Source organism: Phocoena phocoena, chromosome 7 (genome assembly GCF_963924675.1).
Source record: "Phocoena phocoena chromosome 7, mPhoPho1.1, whole genome shotgun sequence".
In the NCBI taxonomy this organism is placed as follows: Eukaryota; Metazoa; Chordata; class Mammalia; order Artiodactyla; family Phocoenidae; genus Phocoena; species Phocoena phocoena.
The window spans coordinates 49,173,294-49,193,108 of NC_089225.1; the positions used below are offsets into that span (position 1 = coordinate 49,173,294).

Genomic DNA, 19,815 nt, shown 5'->3' on the forward strand with positions numbered 1-19,815 from the left:
TGTGGCACATTTCCTTCTGAGACCATCACCCACCCTTAACCCCTTACAAACAAAGGCATTTGTTTACCTGTTGTAATGAAGCAACTGCATCACCAGGTCTGTCCACTTTACTATAAACTTTTGCTAGAAGAACTTGAGAACGTCCATCCTCTGTGAGAGCTGACAGTTCATTTACTATGAAAGAATAAAATATAATGGGAAAAAATAATAATTCATTTTAAATAAATCTTTACATTTTTCTATAAGTTTTTATACTTGACTTTGAAAAATAGTGAATAAAGTTTAAAAAGGTTCAGTAAATTAACTGAAGAATGGCCAAATTGGAAAAAAAAAAGATTTAGGATAAAAACTGGCTGGAAGAAAAGTTAAAGAACTGGAGGCTTTTCTTAGACATACAAGAGGTAACAATACAACAACACAGAGAAGAGTTTCAATTTCCATTCTTTTTTTTTTTTTTAAAGATTTAATTAATTAATTAGTTTATTTGTTTATCTGTCTTTGTTGCTGCGCATGGGCTTTCTCTAGTTGTGGTGAGCAGGGGCTGCTCTTTGTTGCGGTGCATGGGTTCCTCATTGCAGTGGCTTCTCTTGTTGAGGAGCATGGGCTCTAGGCATGTGGGCTCTAGAGTGCACAGGCCTCAGTAGTTGCGGCGTGTGGGGCTCAGTAGTTGCGGTGCATGGGCTCTAGGGTACACGGGCTCAGTAGTTGTGGCGCATGAGCTTAGTTGCTCCTCAGCATGTGGGATCTTCCCAGATCAGAGATCGAACCTGTGTTCCCGGCATTGGCAGGTGGATTCTTAACCACTGCACCACTAGGAAAGTCCTCAATTTCCATTCTTAAGTGTATAAGCACCTCTGTTTATTGAAGTCATTTAAAAACAAGATGGGGTAGTTAGTATATGCAATTAAGAAGATAACTGCTATTTATTTTTAAATAACAGAACTTAATAAAGTATACATATATATACATACATATATACATAATAAACACTGACTTTGATGCCAACCTGTCTGGTTTTAAATCTAGGCTTTATCACTTTCTAGTTAACAAGGGCCTAGTCAAACAAGGTAGTTATCTATTCTGTGCCTCCCTTTCATCTGTAAAATAGGAGAAATAACTACCTATCTCATAAGATTACTGTAAAATTTAAAAAGTTAGTAAATTATTAAATAAGCTAATATATGCAAAGCAATTAAAGTCTTGTACATGTCAAGTGCTATTTAAGTATTTGGTATTATTATTTTGTAATCTAAGAGTAATAAAAGAACCCTAGATAATTAACAAAAAGATGTTTCTTCTACCATTTATCGACAGCATGGCCTGAGCCATATTCTGTTTGAATACATCATTATTTATTTAAAATCTCAACCTGAGAAGTAGGTTTTGTTATTGCTATTTTACAGGTAAGAAAAGCTCTAAGGTGGTACAAGGAACAAGGGAGCCGTGACAATGGTGAGAGCAGGCTGGAAGGAGAGGTCAGAGGAGCAACAGCATGCATGTGTGAAGGCCATGTAAGCCACTGTAAGACTTTGGTTAACTCAGAGAAATGGGAGACATGGGGGAGCTTGAGCAGGTGTGATCAAACTTTGGTTGTTTAAAAGGTCCAATAGTGCTGCTGGGTTGGGAAAGGCTGTGTCCAGCTGTGGGGTTGAGGATTGGGTAACAGAGAGACCAGGTGTAGGCTACTGCTTTCATCCACCTAAGAGACGATGTAGCTAGGACAGGGTGACAGTAGTGGAAATAATGAGACACAGGAGAATTCTGAAAGTATCTAGAAGGCAGAACCAAGAGGATTTCCTATGGGCAAGGGTGAAGGCAAGGATTTTGGTTCTTCAAAACTACAAAGAAGGCTGAAGTTATTGAGATAGAGAAGGCTGCACGTAGAACAGATGGGGGAGGCAGATAAGGAATTCACTTTCAAACATGCTAAGTTTAAGATGTTTCTTAGAACCCTGGTGCTACTATATCAGCTAGGTGAACCTGGATAACTCAAGAAAATTGAGTATTAGATGCTAATTTAAAAATGTAGATAATTTTATTTGTCTCAAAAACTAATGTGAGCATTAATAACATATAATGTAATGCACATGAAGGCATCTAAGTACACCATTGGATGTGCTCAGCAAATTATTAAATGAAAGTATTTATACTGCATAAATGTAATATACTTATGCCCATATAAGTAAAACATACTACTTGAATCTCTCCTCCTCTACAACCTTTTAAAAAATGCATATCCACATTTAGGCCATCTGTAGTGTTTCAAGCAAGGTCTGACAAGACTCATGCAAGTATTTTTATGGAATAAGTAAATGCATTCAGATTAGAATTTAAGCATCAACTTCAAAGCTAAATTAAAAGACCATTTTAGACATATTAGAAAATTTAGAGTTGGCTTGCCTTATCTATGTATCCAAACATATTTTAAAATCACAGAAAACATGGTATTGGCAAAAATAAAAATGGGAGGGGAGAAGGAAGGAACTCAAAACAAAAATTCCCAGAATCAGAGTGAAATGTATAAAAAAGCTTATAATATGATAAAGGTGGCATTTCAATAAATGACACTGAGATATAATTGGCTATCCCTTTGGGAAACTATATAGTAAAAATTGTATGTGAATTAAAGTTCTTCATTATAAAAATTAAAATTCTCCATTACACAAATTAAAATTACAAAAGCCCCAGAAAAATATAAGAAAACTTTTTTCAATGTTAGGATTAGGGAAGCTTTTTCTGAGCATGACAAGAAATTCAAAAGTCAAAAAGAGAAAAGACTGGTAGGTATTATATATGATAGTTAAATATTCTATTTGACCAATGAAATGATAAAGTAATTTGATAAAGAAAGGACAGCCTGGGAGAAAATATCTGTAACATGAATAATAGGTAAAAGATTAATGAATAATAGGTAAAGGATTAAGACAAAGGATATGAATGAAATAGTGAAAATACGATCTATAGATATAATACTTAACCTTATCAATCATCAAAGAAATGTAAATTAGAAGTTTGTTTTCTCTATAATTAATACTACATAATGTTGGGACATTTTTACCTTTAAGAAAAAACAATGGAGCAAGATTCAATTCTAGGAAGTACATAGTGCTATATAAACAAGGATTCTATCTCAGTAATGTTTTCTTCTATCTAAATGTCTATCAATAGGGGAGTCATCAAATAAATTAAGATACTAACAAACAGTAAAATACACTACCTATGTTAAAAATTTTTAAAGTGCTATATCTGCCAAAATGAAGAGAGGCTATTAAATGAAAAATGCATACTGCAGACCTATAGGTATAATATGACTCCTTTTTGGTAGAAAAAAGTGTTATGTAATAGTGTGTGAGAGATAGGGGCAGGGAGATTGATCAGGACGTGGTTTTCTCTGGAGAGTGGGAGAGTGACACAACTTTCATTCACTTCTATGATCCTCAAATTTTTCCAATGAACAAGCACTAGATTTTATTTTAAAAGTACAGATCTTTAAAAAGTAAATTTGTATGAACTTTTAAGAAGGCAATTTGATAGTATCCAATTAAAATTTAAGTACACATACCCTTTAACATAGCATCTTGCTCTTAAGAAATATAAGCAAGTGTATGCCAAAGAATGAGATACAAGGATATTCATTTTAACATGGTTTATAACATCAAAAGACTGGAAGACTAACTGGGGAAAAGTTAAATAGCTTACGGAGTTATACAATATTGTGAGTCTATTAGATAGAATAATATGGATGTACTGACATCAAACTATATCTGCAACATATTGTATGTGAAAAAAATTGCTGAATAGGAAGAATGATGCATTTTGAAAAGAACAATATGCATACTACACTTAGATATTTACATAAATATATATAAAATATACACTAAAACACAAAAATGGTTACCTCTAGGGAGGTCTGAGAACAGGGCAAGTAGAATTCACAGGAGAAACTGGAGACTTGTACATTATACTCTTTAATAATGCTGAATTTTTTTTAAAAAACAACTTTAAAAAACGATTATAAAAATGTTTACTTGTTTAAACACCGGTTGTAGTTACAATTTATAGGAAACTTCCAACAAAGCTACAGTAATCAAAACACAATGGTACTGGCACAAAAAAAGAAATATAAATCAATGGAACAGGATAGAAAGCCCAGAAACAAACCCACGGACCTCTGGTCAATTAATCTATGACAAAGGAGGCAAGGATATACAATAGAGAAAAGACAGTCTCTTCAATAAGTGGTGCTGGGAAAACTAGACAGTTACATAAAAAAGAATGAAATTAGAACATTCTCTAACACCATACACAAAAACAAACTCAAAATGGATTGAAGACCTAAACCTAAGACCAGATACTATAAAACTCTTAGAGGAAAACATAGGGAGAACACTCTATGACAGTAAATTGCAGCAACATCCATTGCTGGATTTTTTCAATCCACCTCCTAGAGTAATGAAAATAAAAACAAAAATAAGCAAATGGGACCTAATTAAACTTCAAAGCTTTTGCACAGCAAAGGAAACCATAAACAAAATGAAAAGACAACCCACTTCAGAATGGGAGAAAATATTTGCAAATGAAGTGACTGAAAAGGGATTCATCACCAAAATATACAAACAGCTCATGAATCTCAATATCAAAAATATAAACAACCCAATCAAAAAACGGGCAGAAGATCTAAAAAGACATTTCTCCAAAGAAGACATACAGATGGCAAAAAACACACGAAAAGATCGCTAATAATCAGAGAAATGCAAATCAAAACTACAGTGAGGTATCACCTCACACTGGTCAGAATGGCCATCATTAAAAAATCTACAAACAATAAATGCTGGAGAGGGCATGGAGAAAAGGGAACCCTCCTACATTGTTGGTGGTAATGTGAATTGGTACAGTCACTATGGAGAACAGTATGGAGGTCCCTTAAAAAACTAAAAATAGAGCTACCATATGATCCAGCAATCCCACTCCTAAGCATATATCCAGAGGAAACAGTAATTCAAAAAGATACATGGGGCTTCCCTGGTGGTGCAGTGGTTGAGAGTCTGCCTGCCAATGCAGGGGACACGGGTTCGTGCCCCAGTCCGGGAAGATCCTACGTGCCGTGGAGCGGCTGGGCCCGTGAGCCATGGCCGCTGGGCCTGCGTGTCTGGAGCCTGTGCTCTGCAATGGGAGAGGCCACAGCAGTGAGAGGCCCGTGTACCACAAAAAAAACAAAACAAAACAAAAACAAAACAAAAAAGATACATCTACCCCAATGTTCACTGCAGCACTATTTACAATAGCCAGGACATGGAAGCAGCCTAAGTGTTCATCGACAGAGGAGTGGATAAAGAAGATGTGGTACATGTATACAATGGAATATTACTCAGCCATTAAAAAGAATGAAATAATGCCATTTGCAGCAACATGAATGGACCTAGAGATTATCATATAAAGTGAAGTAAATCAGAGACAGACAAATATCATGATATTACTTATATATGGAATCTAAAAAAATGATACAAATGAACTTATTTACAAAACAGAAACAGACTCACAGAGTTTGAAAACAAACTTATGGTTACAAAAGGGGAGAGGTGGGAGGGAGGGATAAATTAGGAGTTTGGGACCAACAAATACACACTACTACATATAAAATAGATAATCAACAAGGACCTATTGTACAGCACAGGGAACACCACTCAGTAATCTATAATAACCTATATGGGAAAAGAATGTATACATATATATATGTATAACTGAATCACTTTGCTGTACAGCTGAAACTAATATAACATTGTAAATCAACTATAACACAAAATAAAAATTAAAGAAAAAACTAAAGGGAATTTTATGTCACTTTGGAAAGTAGTTTTCTATAACACAAACTGTTTCACAAATCTGTTTTAAGATTTTTAAAATATCTTATTTTAGTAGAGTGACATTCTGACAAATGAAAGAACCAACCTCACATACACTAACAATACAAATACATACTAATATAAAAATAAAAGAATCAGATATATTAGGTATACTTTTTCAAATAAGAAAGATTTTCATACCAAGTTCATGAGCTAGTGCATGTTGAAGAACTTTTTCTGCTTTGTCATACCATTTCAGTTTTAATAAGAGCTCAGCCAAGTCATAGAAAAGATAATTTTGTTGTCCATTTTTCAGAGCAGCTTCATAATAAGTGATTGCCTAAACAAAATCCATTTCAGTTAGGGGAAAAAAAGGCAATGAGAATGGCATTCAAGCATAGATCCTACACACATTATGACTTAAAGCAATTGGAAGTAACCTAAAAGCAGCTTATGCATGGACTTGCACGATTGATTAAGTGTGACATTTTTCTTACAGAATCCAGTATTACACAAGACAACTAGCATTTCTTACAACAAGTAACTAAAGCAAAGTACTTTGTTAAAATTTTTTCCAGTTTTATTCCAAACGTTAGCGAATGCAAATACTTTGCTAGCTGTTGTATATATGTTCAACAGTTACCAGGAATAGGGCAAGAATATAACTAAAGGAAAATCTATTATCCTTACTACAAAACAAACAAAAAAACCCCTCAAAGCACATGGCTTACCAAAACTGGTTCAATGGAAAGGACATCTATTATGCTTTGTCATATGATAAAAGAGATGTAACAACAGTAAGTTTATCATAATTTATTTCATGGCAGAATTTTGCTATAAGGTGAAACCTGAAGTAAACTTTAGGGTCCAAAAAGTCTTTGCAAAATGCAGCAGAGAAGAATCTGAGACACTGAGAAAGTCTTTAACACAAATTCCAGTTTGTAAAGACAAATTTGGAGTTTCCAACCATTAAGATACAAACAGTGCTTGCTGAAGATCTTTCACAGAGCAGGGTTTGCAGATTTGTTAAAACAGATACATTTCAAAATATAAAGTATTTACCTTTGAGTAGTTGTGAGTTTTGACAAGAGCTTTCCCAATTTTGCTTGCCAATGCTCCATCCTTTGGGTTCTGATTTAATGCTTGCTCATATGCTACTATGGCTTCTTCAGGCTAATGTTGGCAGATAAAAAATGAAGCAATAAAATAACAGCTTAGGTGGCTCCCATTAAATGGCAACACTTCTATAATTAAGGTCTACATTTGGAATACTTACTAAGATTAATAAAGCACATACTAAGTCCAGAAACCTTAATAATTTCAGAGAGCTGATAATCACTAGTGCAGGTGTAACTCACTAGTATAATCCCACCCATGTTACTTAGGTCCACATCCTCATAAATAGTCATATGAGAACTAAGAGACAGCTTCTTGACAGCTTTTCATCTGGCATCATTATAAAAGCCAGAACCAGAGGTCAGAGGATTGCTTCCCTTTGAAGAAAACACCACCTTAGCCAGTAGCTCTTTTCATCCTTTTGTTTAAAGGTGACTCACCTTACTCCTGGTATCATCTCTATTTCAAATGATAGTGCTGAATAACTGGATCTCAATTTGAAAAATAACTATAACTTTTTTTTATGCGGGCATCCCACTGTTGCAGTGCCTCCCGCCGTGGAGCACAGGCTCCAGACGCGCAGGCCCAGAGGCCATGGCTCACGGGCCCAGCCAGTCTGCAGCATGTGGGATCTTCCCGGACTGGGGCACGAATCCGTGTCCCTGGCATTGGCAGGCGGACTCTCAACCGCTGCGCCACCAGGGAAGCCCTGAAAAATAACTATAACTTTTTAATTGTAATGGTTGTCTCCCTTTTTATTGTGATGACTGGATCTTTGACAATTAAGTAAACGTTATTAAAATGAGGGGAGGGGATTTGGATGAAGGTGGTTAAAAGGTACAAGCTTCCAGTTACAAGATAAGTATTAGGGATGTAATGTACAACATGAAAATTAACACTGCTGTACATTATACGTGAAAGCTGTTGAAAGTAAATCCTGAGAGTTCTCATTACAAGGGAAAAATATTTTTTTTCTATTTCTTTAATTTTAAGCTATATAAGATGATGGATATTCACTGAACTTACTGTGATAATCATTGCATGATGTATTTAAGTTAAATTGTTATGCTATACCTTAAACTTACACAGTGCTGCATGTCAACTGTATCTCAGTAAGACTGGAAGAAAAAAACCCAAATTCCTTTCAGTAGAATGTTATACTAATCACAAAGAAGAATTTTTGGTTTTTGTTTTGTTTTTAAATCTAAGTTCAGTAGTATCAGAAACTTTACCTCTTGAATATTCATGTATGCATCACCAAGGAGAATAAAAGAACGAGGGCTAGGCATCCTTTCAGCAATTTCTCTGGAAATCAGACGAACTCTACTTAGTGTATTGAATATAAATTTCTTCTTCTAAACCAATTAAATAAAAGATAAGCTTATTTTTTCAATGAACTAATAGCCTTCAGAGTGCCTTCTTTATATCCAACAGGGTAATATTGTTTAAAAACCCCAGCCATACCCACACTCAGATTGTTTATGCTAAGTTAACGATTTTTTTCATTAAATTTTTCTATTTCCTGAAATGCAGGTAAAAGTATACAGACAGATAGTAAACATATAAGCTCTCATTATCCAGAAATACGTGATGTGGGAATGAAGTTGCAAAATATGACAAACACTTATCATCCTCCGTGCATCCTGAGCTCTGATATTCATGGCGTAAGTCACATACAACGGGTTACCTTAAAAAATATAAAACATTCTATTTCAACATTTGCTGCTTATTTTTGACCTGCAAAAGGTAAACTACTAAAGGTCAAAATACCAAGGTTGCTCACATAATGTGGCGCTAAGTCTTTAATGTACAATATCTCACTTAATTGGTCCAAAAACTCTGAGAAAAGAAAATTGTTACAATTATATAGATAATGCTGAGTTTACTATAGCTAATGTGTCAGATCTACTTGAAAAAAAAAAACCCTATGATTTTAGCTACTATACTACAGTGCATCCAAACACATCAACCCTATTTTATATATACATACATATACGCACTACCAAATGTCAAATAGCTAGCTAGTGGGAAGCAGCCGCATAGCACAGGGAGATCAGCTCGCTGCTTTGTGATGACCTAGAGGGGTGGGATAGGGAGGGTGGGAGGGAGATGCAAGAGGGAGGGGATATGGGGATATATGTATACGTATAGCTGATTCACTTTGTAATAAAGCAGAAACTAACACACCATTGTAAAGCAATTATACTCCAATAAAGATGTTAAAAAAAAAATAATAGAATAAAAGGTGTGAAGAGTGAAAAAAAATTGTCATATCATTAGAGATGATAGTGCCGATATTTCAGAAACATCATAGAAAATATAATCTAGGAAACTCCAGTCCATCCATCTATACAGGGGGTGCTGCTCAGTTTCTTTGAATCACTCAGTACCTACAACGAATCTGAGCAGCTTTCTGGGCTTTGATATTTACAAAATATAGATGAACCAATATGACTTAATTCATCAACATTTTACTATTCTCAAGGATAAAACATTAATTTTCTCTCACATGGAATGTGTGCTTGTATCTTTATCTTTTTGTTTGGGGAGAAGTGTAAGAGCAACCTGTGTGTGCATGTGTGCACCCATGTCTCGTGTGAGAGTGTGTGTGTGTGCATGTTTTGTGTATCCCAGTAACTCCCAAGGGCATCAGTGTATGACACTTTTTAAACCCCTGCCACTTCTGTAATCCATACCTTAGTGTGGTATATACTAAGCCATAATTTTCTTCTGCTATAACTATGATACTGAGTGTTAAATATGACTATATAGCCCCTGAATTGTTACATTACATAATGCTTTTAAGCTATTAGAATACATGTAATTGTAGCTCCTTCAAAGTCCAAAAATAACATCTGATGAGAGAGGAGAGCTAAGAAACTAAAGTAAGCCACAGGTTGAAATAAATCATAATTACCATGATTTACATTTTAGGGAGAGTAACTTGGTTAGAGTTACTGTGTTTGGTGGTAGTAGAAGGAAGCAAGAATACATTAAGGAAGGGATCTATAAAGTATCTGAAAAGCAGTTAAAAGAAAGAAATCTGGGGATTAATTTTAGGAGATAAATGTCAAAATATAATGGGTTGAAAGAACCATTTACCTGTAACAAGTGATATATAACATCTTCTCTTTTCTGTGCTTCAGATATATATCTGCCATTTTTTCTTTGGTCTCTATGAAATAAGGCTGCTCAGATGTAACATTCCGAAGCATGCTTAAAGCCCGTTCCACATCTCCCTGGGCCAGAGCTAGGTCTGCGTTAGCAATAGTGACACGCAATTCTTCAGATGTCCCGGAAAATTCATGGATGGCATCTTGTAAAACTTTGGCCGCCTCATGCTGTAAAGGTGAAATTAAAGTAACATTCAAAATTTCAACAAATTACACTACAAACTAAGGTTTTCTACTAATACAGAATGAACAATAAATGCTAGCACAGTTATGATATTTGTGAAATAATGATAGATTTTTTTTTGAAAAGTACAAAAATTTAAAACCAAACTCAGAGACCAAATTAAGATGACATTATAAATATTTGTTAGCTGTAAAGTGTTCTCATAACTAGGACAACAGCAGTTGCTATCTAAGACTTGTTGCTACTATAATTTAATAAAACATTTACTTTGCACCCAGCATTGTAAATATTAACCCATTTAATTCTCACAAAAATCCTCTAAGGTAGTTACTATAATTACCCCCCACTTTGCAGTAAGTAAAATGAGATTCAGACAGTTAACAAATGATAGAACCAGCCTGACTCCAAAGCCTAAATTCTTAGCCATGTTCATTACTGCATCTTGGATGGGATCCAGTCCACAGTCACCCTCTGTACCCGATGGCTCTACATTCATTACCTAGCAGATTACGTTATTCCCTACACTAGGATGTCATTTTTGTTATACCCCAGGTGAATATATTTCCTAATTTCCAAATCTGTACCTCAATGAATCTAAAATGTCATTGATTTTAATTCATCTCAGCTTTAGAGATTTTAAAACATTCTGATTTAAGAAACGTTAAAATGTGAAAAAAACTGCATTTCAGAATCAACTATCTATAGTAGAATTGGTTCTTCTTATTAAGTGCATTTTACATTAATTTATTAGTGAACTGGAAATTCTTTGAGATTGGGCAAGTATCTGGACACAGTCTTCTTAATTTCCACTAAAATATGAAATAATGAAGTAACTGATTAGCAACAGCTACAACTTAAAAAACAAATATAAATGATGTTAAGTTCCTCATTTTCTACAAGGTTCTAATTCTCAGAATTACATTTTTGTTTGCCTTCTTTCTACCCATCTATCCATCTACCTATCTATATTATTCTTTAAGTATTTGATTTTATGATCTATCTATCTGTATTTTTTAAAGTATTTGATTTTATGATTGTCCTGTTAGTTTAACAAAGCTGTATTTTCTCAGCTATTAGAATTTCAGATTGGTACTTTAATTTTATTCCAGTAGTACATTTGTGTGTGTGTGTGTTTCTGTGTATATGTGTGTGAACCCTTTTAGGAATTCACAGAATTATAACTATATTATATTATTACATTTCATGATAGCCGAAGTAATCATACATATTATTATATACATTGTATTAATACATACTACAGTACATCATATTACATTATATTATTACTCATATTACACATACAGTATATATCTAGTATTACATCTCATGGTAGCCAATGTAAGTACACTGATACATAAAGTCATCCCAGTACAAACTATGTCTAAATTCAGGGGCTATAGAAAGTAACATGATCTGGTGCTAAGTGATGAGAAATAAATTTTCTAAACTTTACCACTTGGTCAAGCGAATAATTTTAGCTTTTTCATTTCCTATGACTCTATATACTTGAATAACAAAGTTCAGATCTGAGCCACTGAAGTACACTTGACCTACCTGTTCTCCATTTAAGCGGTGAACCTCTACCAACTCAAGAAAGACCGATAAACGATGGCTTGCATCGACTTCAGTTTTTCTGTATTTTGACTTTGAGGAAGTTCCAGCTCTCCTCATTCCTGGTAAACTCATTGCTATATGCAGGGTTTTAATTGCTTCTGCTATTTCTCCCGTTTTCTTTTGTGACTGAGCTTTTATCAAATGATATAAAGGATATTCTCTCACCTGAAAAAATAATATTCAGAAATACTTCCTTGGAGTGTTTACAACATCAATACATAGTTTACAATCCATCAAATGTTATAATAATAGAATCTTTGAGGACAGTCTACCCTGTGATTGTATGCATGAGGTCTATTTCTGTCCTCTTACTCATGTTCTGATCATTTATTATATTAAATCAGAATTCAGGTAACCTGACACTACCTAGTGTTCCGTTGGTTAACAAACAAGTTAAGTACTTCTACTATGAGAGGAAAGAAATTGCACACAAAGTTTATAAGGCTAGCAAATATATTCTAAGAAATTATTTTAGTTTTCAGGAAATGAATTCCTTTACCTCAGACTTCTCATACTGAGATAAAGTTATCAGATTTCTACACAGTTTCTTGTCTTTTCTTTATTTTCTAATTTTAAGATTAAAAATTTCAGGGCTTCCCTGGTGGCACAGTGGTTAAGAATCCACCTGTCAATGCAGGGGACACGAGTTTGAGGCCTGGTCCGGGAAGATCCCACATGCCGCACAGCAACTAAGCCCGTGTGCCACAACTACTGAGCCTGCGCTCTAGAGCCTGCAAGCCACAACTACTGAAGGCCGTGTTCTGCAACAAGAGAAGCCACCGCACCGCAACGAAGAGTAGCCCCCTTGCTGCAACTAGAGAAAGCCCGCGCGCAGCAACAAAGACCCAATGCAGCCCAAAGTAAATAAATTAAATAAACAAATAAATAAATAATTTAAGATTAAAAATTTCAGGACACGTTAATCAAACATTGGTTTTACCCTTTGATACTACTCTGAAACACGTAGTAATGAATCTCCTGTCTTTATTTTGGGTATCAACAGCATATACAGAAAAAATAAAGAGAATGACAAAAGATGAGGAAGGAGTCAAAGGGAAGAAGATGGTCCAGAATGAGATGATGTGGCAGCCATCTAACCTCCAGGATGGCTACAGTCCTCCTAATGCTGGGTTCTGAGCCGTAGCTAGGCACCGTGTTTACCTGTGGGCCTTGTGTAAATAATCATGCTTACGCTCTTCTCTCAGAGATTCTGATTCACTGGCTAGGGCACTGGCACTGGGGTCACAATGCACCACCAGTCTTGAGAACTACCGTCCTAAGAAGCAGGCATTACCTTCTGCAAACCTTGCCTGGAACTTGAATTCTCCAGTGCACTAAAGTGTTCTCACATCGAAGGGCTCAAGACACTGCCAACCAAAGCAAAAGTATGAGGAGCTCCTCCTTGATTCCAGGTTGCTCAGGAAGCCCCTGAACCTAGGACTTTCCATAATGCTCAGGGATATGAGATGTTCACACAGAATACCTTGGATAGAAATCTAGTGTGTTTATATCCTCAAACCACATACCAACTTTCAAAATGACTAGCTGTTCTCTGATGATGTATCTAAAAAGAAGTTATTAAACACCAAGGTCCAAGAAACAGGCAATAAAATAAAATCCTTATACATAAAAATATTTGGCACAATGCTCTACAGTGTACAATTATCTCTACATATTCATATTGCATTTAATGTTCACTATAATTGTAGGGTATTATTATATAAGTGTTCTAGAAAAGAAAACTGAGGTTCAGAGAGAGACAGGTGAAAAGACCAGACACTATCTCCAGGTCTTTTGTTGCCAAGTCCATATAGTTGTTTAACTACACCACAGGTGCCTCCATTTTTTTCTCCTACTGCTAATGAGTTCAAAATATTTTCCATTATCGGCTTCCCTGGTGGCGTAGTGGTTGAGAGTCCGCCTGCCGATGCAGGGGACACGGGTTCGTGCCCCGGTCCGGGAGGATCCCACATGCCACGGAGCAGCTGGGCCCGTGAGCCATGGCCGCTGAGCCTGCGCGTCCGGAGCCTGTGCTCCGCAACGGGAGCGGCCACAACAGTGAGAGGCCCGCGTACCGCAAAAAAAAAAAAAAAATTCCATTAATAATGCATTTATTAGCAAAATATTACAGGCTAAGAAACAAAATAGTTGAATATGTAAACATTTGCTAAAGGTTCAAGGAGGGCGATATGTCTTATCCACTTGAGTCTGGAACACTTACCTTAAAATTATAGCTCAGACAAAGTTCAAGAGACTGAGAACACAATTTGAATTTTTCCTGAGACAAATAAACCTGAGCCATCAGGAGATGAGCATCTGCATAGGAAGGACTGTGTTCTAGGCAATGCTGTAGATTATTATAAGCTGCTTCAATATCACCTAATGAGGAAACAAAGCACTATTATAATACAAAATGATCAAGAGGAAACCTGAGAGAACAGGGAGAAAAGTATTTAGTCTATGGATAGTTCTGGTGTTTGAACTTAAAAGTTCTCTGTTCGTACGGCCTTAGCTTAACCTCTACCTGCACTAGTCAGTTTCTTTTTAATATGCATGAAAGAATATATCTAAAGCCAGGCCATCCCTTGGTCATAAGGAGCAAATAAGGAAAAGTATGTGAAAAAATCTGAAGCCCTTTAAATGTACCTGTATTCTCCTTGTCAAAAAAATTTTTTTAATTTACAATTTCATTAAAATAAGTTATGTAAGACATAGAAATTTAAGCAGAATGTTATAGTGCCACATCTAGGCTAGAAACTTTACTACTGTACAAAAAATAACCAAAAAAGGCATAAGGATATATTCCAGGGGGTTAGAAATGTGAGTTACAGATTTAAAATGCCTTTAAATACTAACTGAAACATCAGATGTTTTGGAACCACAGGTATTGTACATCTGGAAGACTTTTTCTTTTATTGTAGTTGGTTTGCAATACTGTGTTAGTTTCAGGTATACAGCATAATGATTCAACATTTTTGCAGATTATATTCCATTATAGGTTAGTAAGTACATCTGGGAATCTTAAAATAGAAGGATATGATCAAGATGAAAGTGAACAGAATATTGGAATCTACCTTGGGCTGACAGATAAGGTAGAAGAGGCTCTTCAGAGAAACAACAGCACAGACTCTAGGTGCTAGAAGTTTCGTGATGTCACCCACACTGATTTGCATTTAGCCGTCTCATAAACTGGCCTTAAGTAGGTGTAGCTAGGCCAGCTCCCCATGTAACTCTGCTAAGGTATCCGTTCAATTACTCTCTGTAACCTTATCTAACACCTTAACAGACAAAGTAAGGCTAACAGTCAGGCCTTCAGTTCCCAAACGCTCAACTTTCTTCTAACAGAAATCCATTTAAACAGAAAACGCTTTCTTAGAGACAGAGGATTAATGAACAATAATTTAGCTGGGGTAGCACAATAACTTATTAAAACGTGTCGCAATTTGTCAGTTAACCATCAAGCATAATAAACATTAGATTCTTTTTCACTGTGATACAATCCAACACTCAGACATGTGCAGACAAAAAAAGAAGGGAAGATTAAGCATAATAAATTTGCATGCAAATTACCACCCCCATATTCTTTTAGGGAGGAGGATGATTAAGGAGATAACTTGAAAAAAGAGGTTATTACTAAGTGGAGAGTACATAGAAAAGAATTAGGGTTTGCAAATAAGAGACTGGAAAAAACAATGAGGACTGTATGAATAACTGAAATCATCATCTTTTTTGTTTCTTCTAAAGATAAGGAGGAAGAATATGTCCGGTTAGCTTCAAGAGGCCACTAAGTATTTCAAAATGGAGAAACGGGTCATCACTGTTGGGAAAAAACAGGCCATAAAAACAAAGATCACATCAATATCACATTCTTATCGCTAAGAGCGGCCCAATTTCTCGAGAGAAAAATGGAAGAAATTTCTGTCCTGCAGTTCTGCCTTTGTCAGGTCCTATGTAATAAAGAATTTGGCTGGCCTTTATCCCAGGGAGACAGTTCCCAGGAGACAGTCTCTAAATCTTGGAATTTCCCAAGCAATAGGAGAATCTTTGTTATTCATGGTGGGCCCTGAGCGCTTACGCTAATGATGTGACTCAGGATGGTGGCTGGCCATGCCAGAAAGACCAACCCTGTGAAGAAAAGGGTAGGGCTTTGAGCCACCTATAATCAGCCTAACCTAGGGAGAGGGGAGCTGGAGACTGACTTCAATCACATGGCCAAAGATTCAGTCCGTCTATGTAATAAAACCCTAATAAAACTCTGGATACCGAACCTTGGGTGAGTTCTCTTGGTTCCTAATGTTCCACAGGTGTCGTCATACATTGATGTGTCGGAAAGTTGATGTGTCCTGACTCCACAGGGAGAGGACAATGGAAGCTTCACATCTGGGACCCTCCCAGACCTCACCCTCAGCATCTCTTCCTTTTGCTGGTTTGGATGACTTTCAAATTTCAGTTTGCTATCGTAACACTCTAATCCTAGATATAGTGCTTTTCTGAGTTCTGTGAGTCTTTCTAGTGAATTATCGAACCTGAAGGGAATCATAAGAACCCTTAAATTAGTAGCAAGCTAGTCAGAAGTGCAGGAGGCCCTGGGAACCCTGAACTTGTGGCTGCTATCTAAAATGAGGGCAGTATGATGGAGAATTGTGCCCTTAACCTATGAAGTTTAGCCCAACTCCAGGTAGTTGGTGCCAGAAGTCACTGCAGTTGGCAATTTAGCAAGAATACTGCTATTCAGACCGTGCCACCACTGTTTCACATTATTTCAGGCTGCTCTTTCTAAAAATGGGGTTAATATAGAAGAGTTTCCTTCCTAAGACTTTGGCAATTAACTATTACTATATTGAAACTGATTTGTATCAAAATTCAAAATAAATAATGAGTGTTTACAAATTAATCACAGAACTCAAAGTCCCAGTTTGATCACCTAGTAGGTGATACCGGTTCTAACTGGGAAGAAAGTAGAAATATGATGTGGCTCAACAGAACTCAATCAGAGAAGGTAATAGAGAGTCACTTCTTACAACTAGAGTATTTTAGAAGTGAAACAAGCTTTTGTGATCATTTGGTTCTCTTTTTAAAACAGTTTAAGGGACTTCCCTTGTGGCACAGTGGTTAAGAATCTGCCTGCCAATGCAGGGGTCACGGGTTCAAGTACTGGTGCGGGAAGATCCCACATGCCCTGGAGCAACCAAGCCCATGCGCCATAACTACTGAAGGCCGAGGGCCTAGAGCCCATGCCCCGCAACAAGAGAAGTCACCACAATGAGAAGCCCGCACACCACAACGAAGAGTAGGTCCCGCTCTCTGCAACCAGAGAAAACCCGCGCACAGCAGCGAAGACCCAATGCAGCCAAAAATAAATAAATAAATAAATTTATTTTTTAAAAACCCCAAAAGCAGTTAAAACAAATCCAAAAAATTAGTAAGGTCAAACTCTTAACTCGTTCCATTATGTACAAGAAGTAACTGTTAACGATAATGAACACCTTGAAGTTGGTTTCTGTCCTATAGGACTTTACAAACTTAACTTACTTTGCATAGCATTCAGCCAGCAAAGATACAAACATAAGTACCATATGATGGTCTATTTTTATATATATTGTCATACATATGTTTGTGTCCTAAAAATCTAAGGTTATAACTGAGGATATTTTTTTAAAACTATGTATAACCAATCACAGAAACTAAATAGAAATTAATCAATGAATTTCTTAAGGGCCTGAAACCTGGTGAACATCACATTTGGTCATGCCAATGAGTCAACCATTATAATCTGTTCAAAGGAGAGATTAAAGACTATAAATTATACTGCCAGGACCTAGTACCACCTGATGGACATTTTTTAAGTGGTAGAACTGTATTTTCCCAGAAATTCACTTAAACCACAGAAGTTTATAGTAATTTTTTAAAGAATTAAATAGTAAAGAAAGTTATGCAGTTTTATTTTGGATAAAAATTACTTATCTGTGCACACGTAAAAGGTACATTTTATGTGACTATTCTATGAAGGCTATTCTTTGTGACTATTTTATGTTACTATTCATATGAGGAGTTCTTAGTTTGTTTATACTAGTTCTTATCAACATCAGAATATAAAGGTTATTTTAAGATTCTAATGTATATCTTACCTGACAAATATTTCACTTTTGCTATTAGGAAGACAGCTTGCAGAAGACCGGGAACAGTTCTTACTATAGTCTCCAGGATTGAGGTACAACGTCTGAGAAGTGGAGAAAGAGGTTGCCCAGGACTTGCAGGCTAAACAAATCAGCAGATCATTTTTTATAGGTTTATAATAGTATTTAGCTAAAAATAAACACATATTAATTGTAATGTGAAGAGCAAAAATCACATATTTCTAAAATTTGTCTTATTCTATTTATTGCCCAATATTTTTACTATGACTGGACTAATACTAATTTATCTCCCTGGGATCTATGAACGGACTATATAAATGATGGCTTTTGCTCAGCAAAATAACTGTGAAATTATTATACAGTTACTAATTTGATAACATATGAAATGAACATATCTGTTTAAAAACTCTGTCGAGAAAACATATCTGTTCAAAGGAATGATAACAAGAGGTAGTTTCTTGCTGGAATTGAGAGTCAAGGCAATGTGAGTTCTAACTCTAAACCTGCCTTGTGATTTACTCAGTTGAGTAACTTGCACCACCCCCTAAAATACTGTAAGGTCAGTTTTTAGAGAATTCAGATTTCACCATTCTAGTAAAAATCCGAAGGTTGAACACTCACGTATACTACACCAAATGTCTCATACCTTCATATTCCCCACTTTTCCGCCTGGCATGTTGTAGGCCCTCAAATTTTTTTTCTCCTTTTATTAATAGTGAATACGATAACTAAAGCAGTACTAGACGACTTTTTAAAATTCTTTTAATGGCTGCCTATTCAACCCACCTTTATCCAGTGGTTATTCACTCACAATTTAGAAATGTGATATTAGAGTTTAAATATCAAATGTTCATTCTCCCTGCTTTGCCTTACTAATGCTTTCTTTATCTGAAGGATGATCCTCCCATCCCCCCAATCTTACACTCCACATACACAGATTCTTAACTGGAGCACCACCTCTTACTGACAGTCACTCCTACGAAGAGCCATTGTTACTAACAAGAAAGTGTGGTATCTTCTCACTATGTTGCGGCATCAAAAAAATGTGTGCTCAAAAGGATTTTCAGAGTATAAAACTATTGATGCCTAGAATACTTCAACTTCTTGAAATTTCTATAGTGCTTATAATCTATATAATAATTCAGCATTCTTTGTCTTATACAGTTCTATAGTAGTTTCATATTTAGTTTTGCCTCTCTTATAGGGCTAAGGGTCTTTACGTGTCTCAAAGATCAGACTTTTTTTTTTTGGCATTTGATCCATTTTATTTATTTATTTATTTTTAAACATCTTTATTGGAGTATAATTGCTTTACAATGTTGTGTTAGTTTCTGCTTTATAACAAAGCGCATCAGTTATACACCTCTTCCCTCTTGCGTCTCCCTCCCACCCTCCCTATCCCACCCCTCTAGGTGGTCACAAAGCTCGGAGCTGATCTCCCTGTGCTATGCGGCTGCTTCCCACTAGCTATCTATTTTACGTTTGGTAGTGTATATATGTCAATGTCACTCTCTCACTTTGTCACAGCTTACCCTTTGCCCTCCCCATATCCTCAAGTCCATTCTCTAGTAGGTCTGTGTCTTTATTCCCATCTTACCCCAGGTTCTTCATGACCTTTTTTTTTTCTTAGATTCCATATATATGTGTTAGCATATGGTATTTGTTTTTCTCTTTCTGACTTACTTCACTCTGTATGACAGACTCACACAGTAATGGGTACAGAGTATATTCTTAAAACATTTATTTCT

At 36.0% G+C, this 19,815-nt stretch overlaps 1 protein-coding gene across 1 annotated transcript in view; it reads right to left on the bottom strand.

The window, feature by feature from the left end:
• The window catches only part of TTC21B (tetratricopeptide repeat domain 21B), an 85,897-nt gene that overhangs the window by 42,697 nt on the left and 23,385 nt on the right, over positions 1 to 19,815 (bottom strand). Inside the window, exons 12-19 of the mRNA XM_065880289.1 lie at positions 18,059 to 18,188; positions 14,152 to 14,309; positions 11,871 to 12,095; positions 10,062 to 10,300; positions 8,192 to 8,264; positions 6,906 to 7,016; positions 6,045 to 6,183; positions 68 to 174 (exon numbers count right to left, since the gene is read on the bottom strand). Coding sequence (XP_065736361.1) covers positions 68 to 174; positions 6,045 to 6,183; positions 6,906 to 7,016; positions 8,192 to 8,264; positions 10,062 to 10,300; positions 11,871 to 12,095; positions 14,152 to 14,309; positions 18,059 to 18,188 — 1,182 coding nt within the window. The remainder of the gene's footprint in view (positions 1 to 67; positions 175 to 6,044; positions 6,184 to 6,905; positions 7,017 to 8,191; positions 8,265 to 10,061; positions 10,301 to 11,870; positions 12,096 to 14,151; positions 14,310 to 18,058; positions 18,189 to 19,815) is intronic.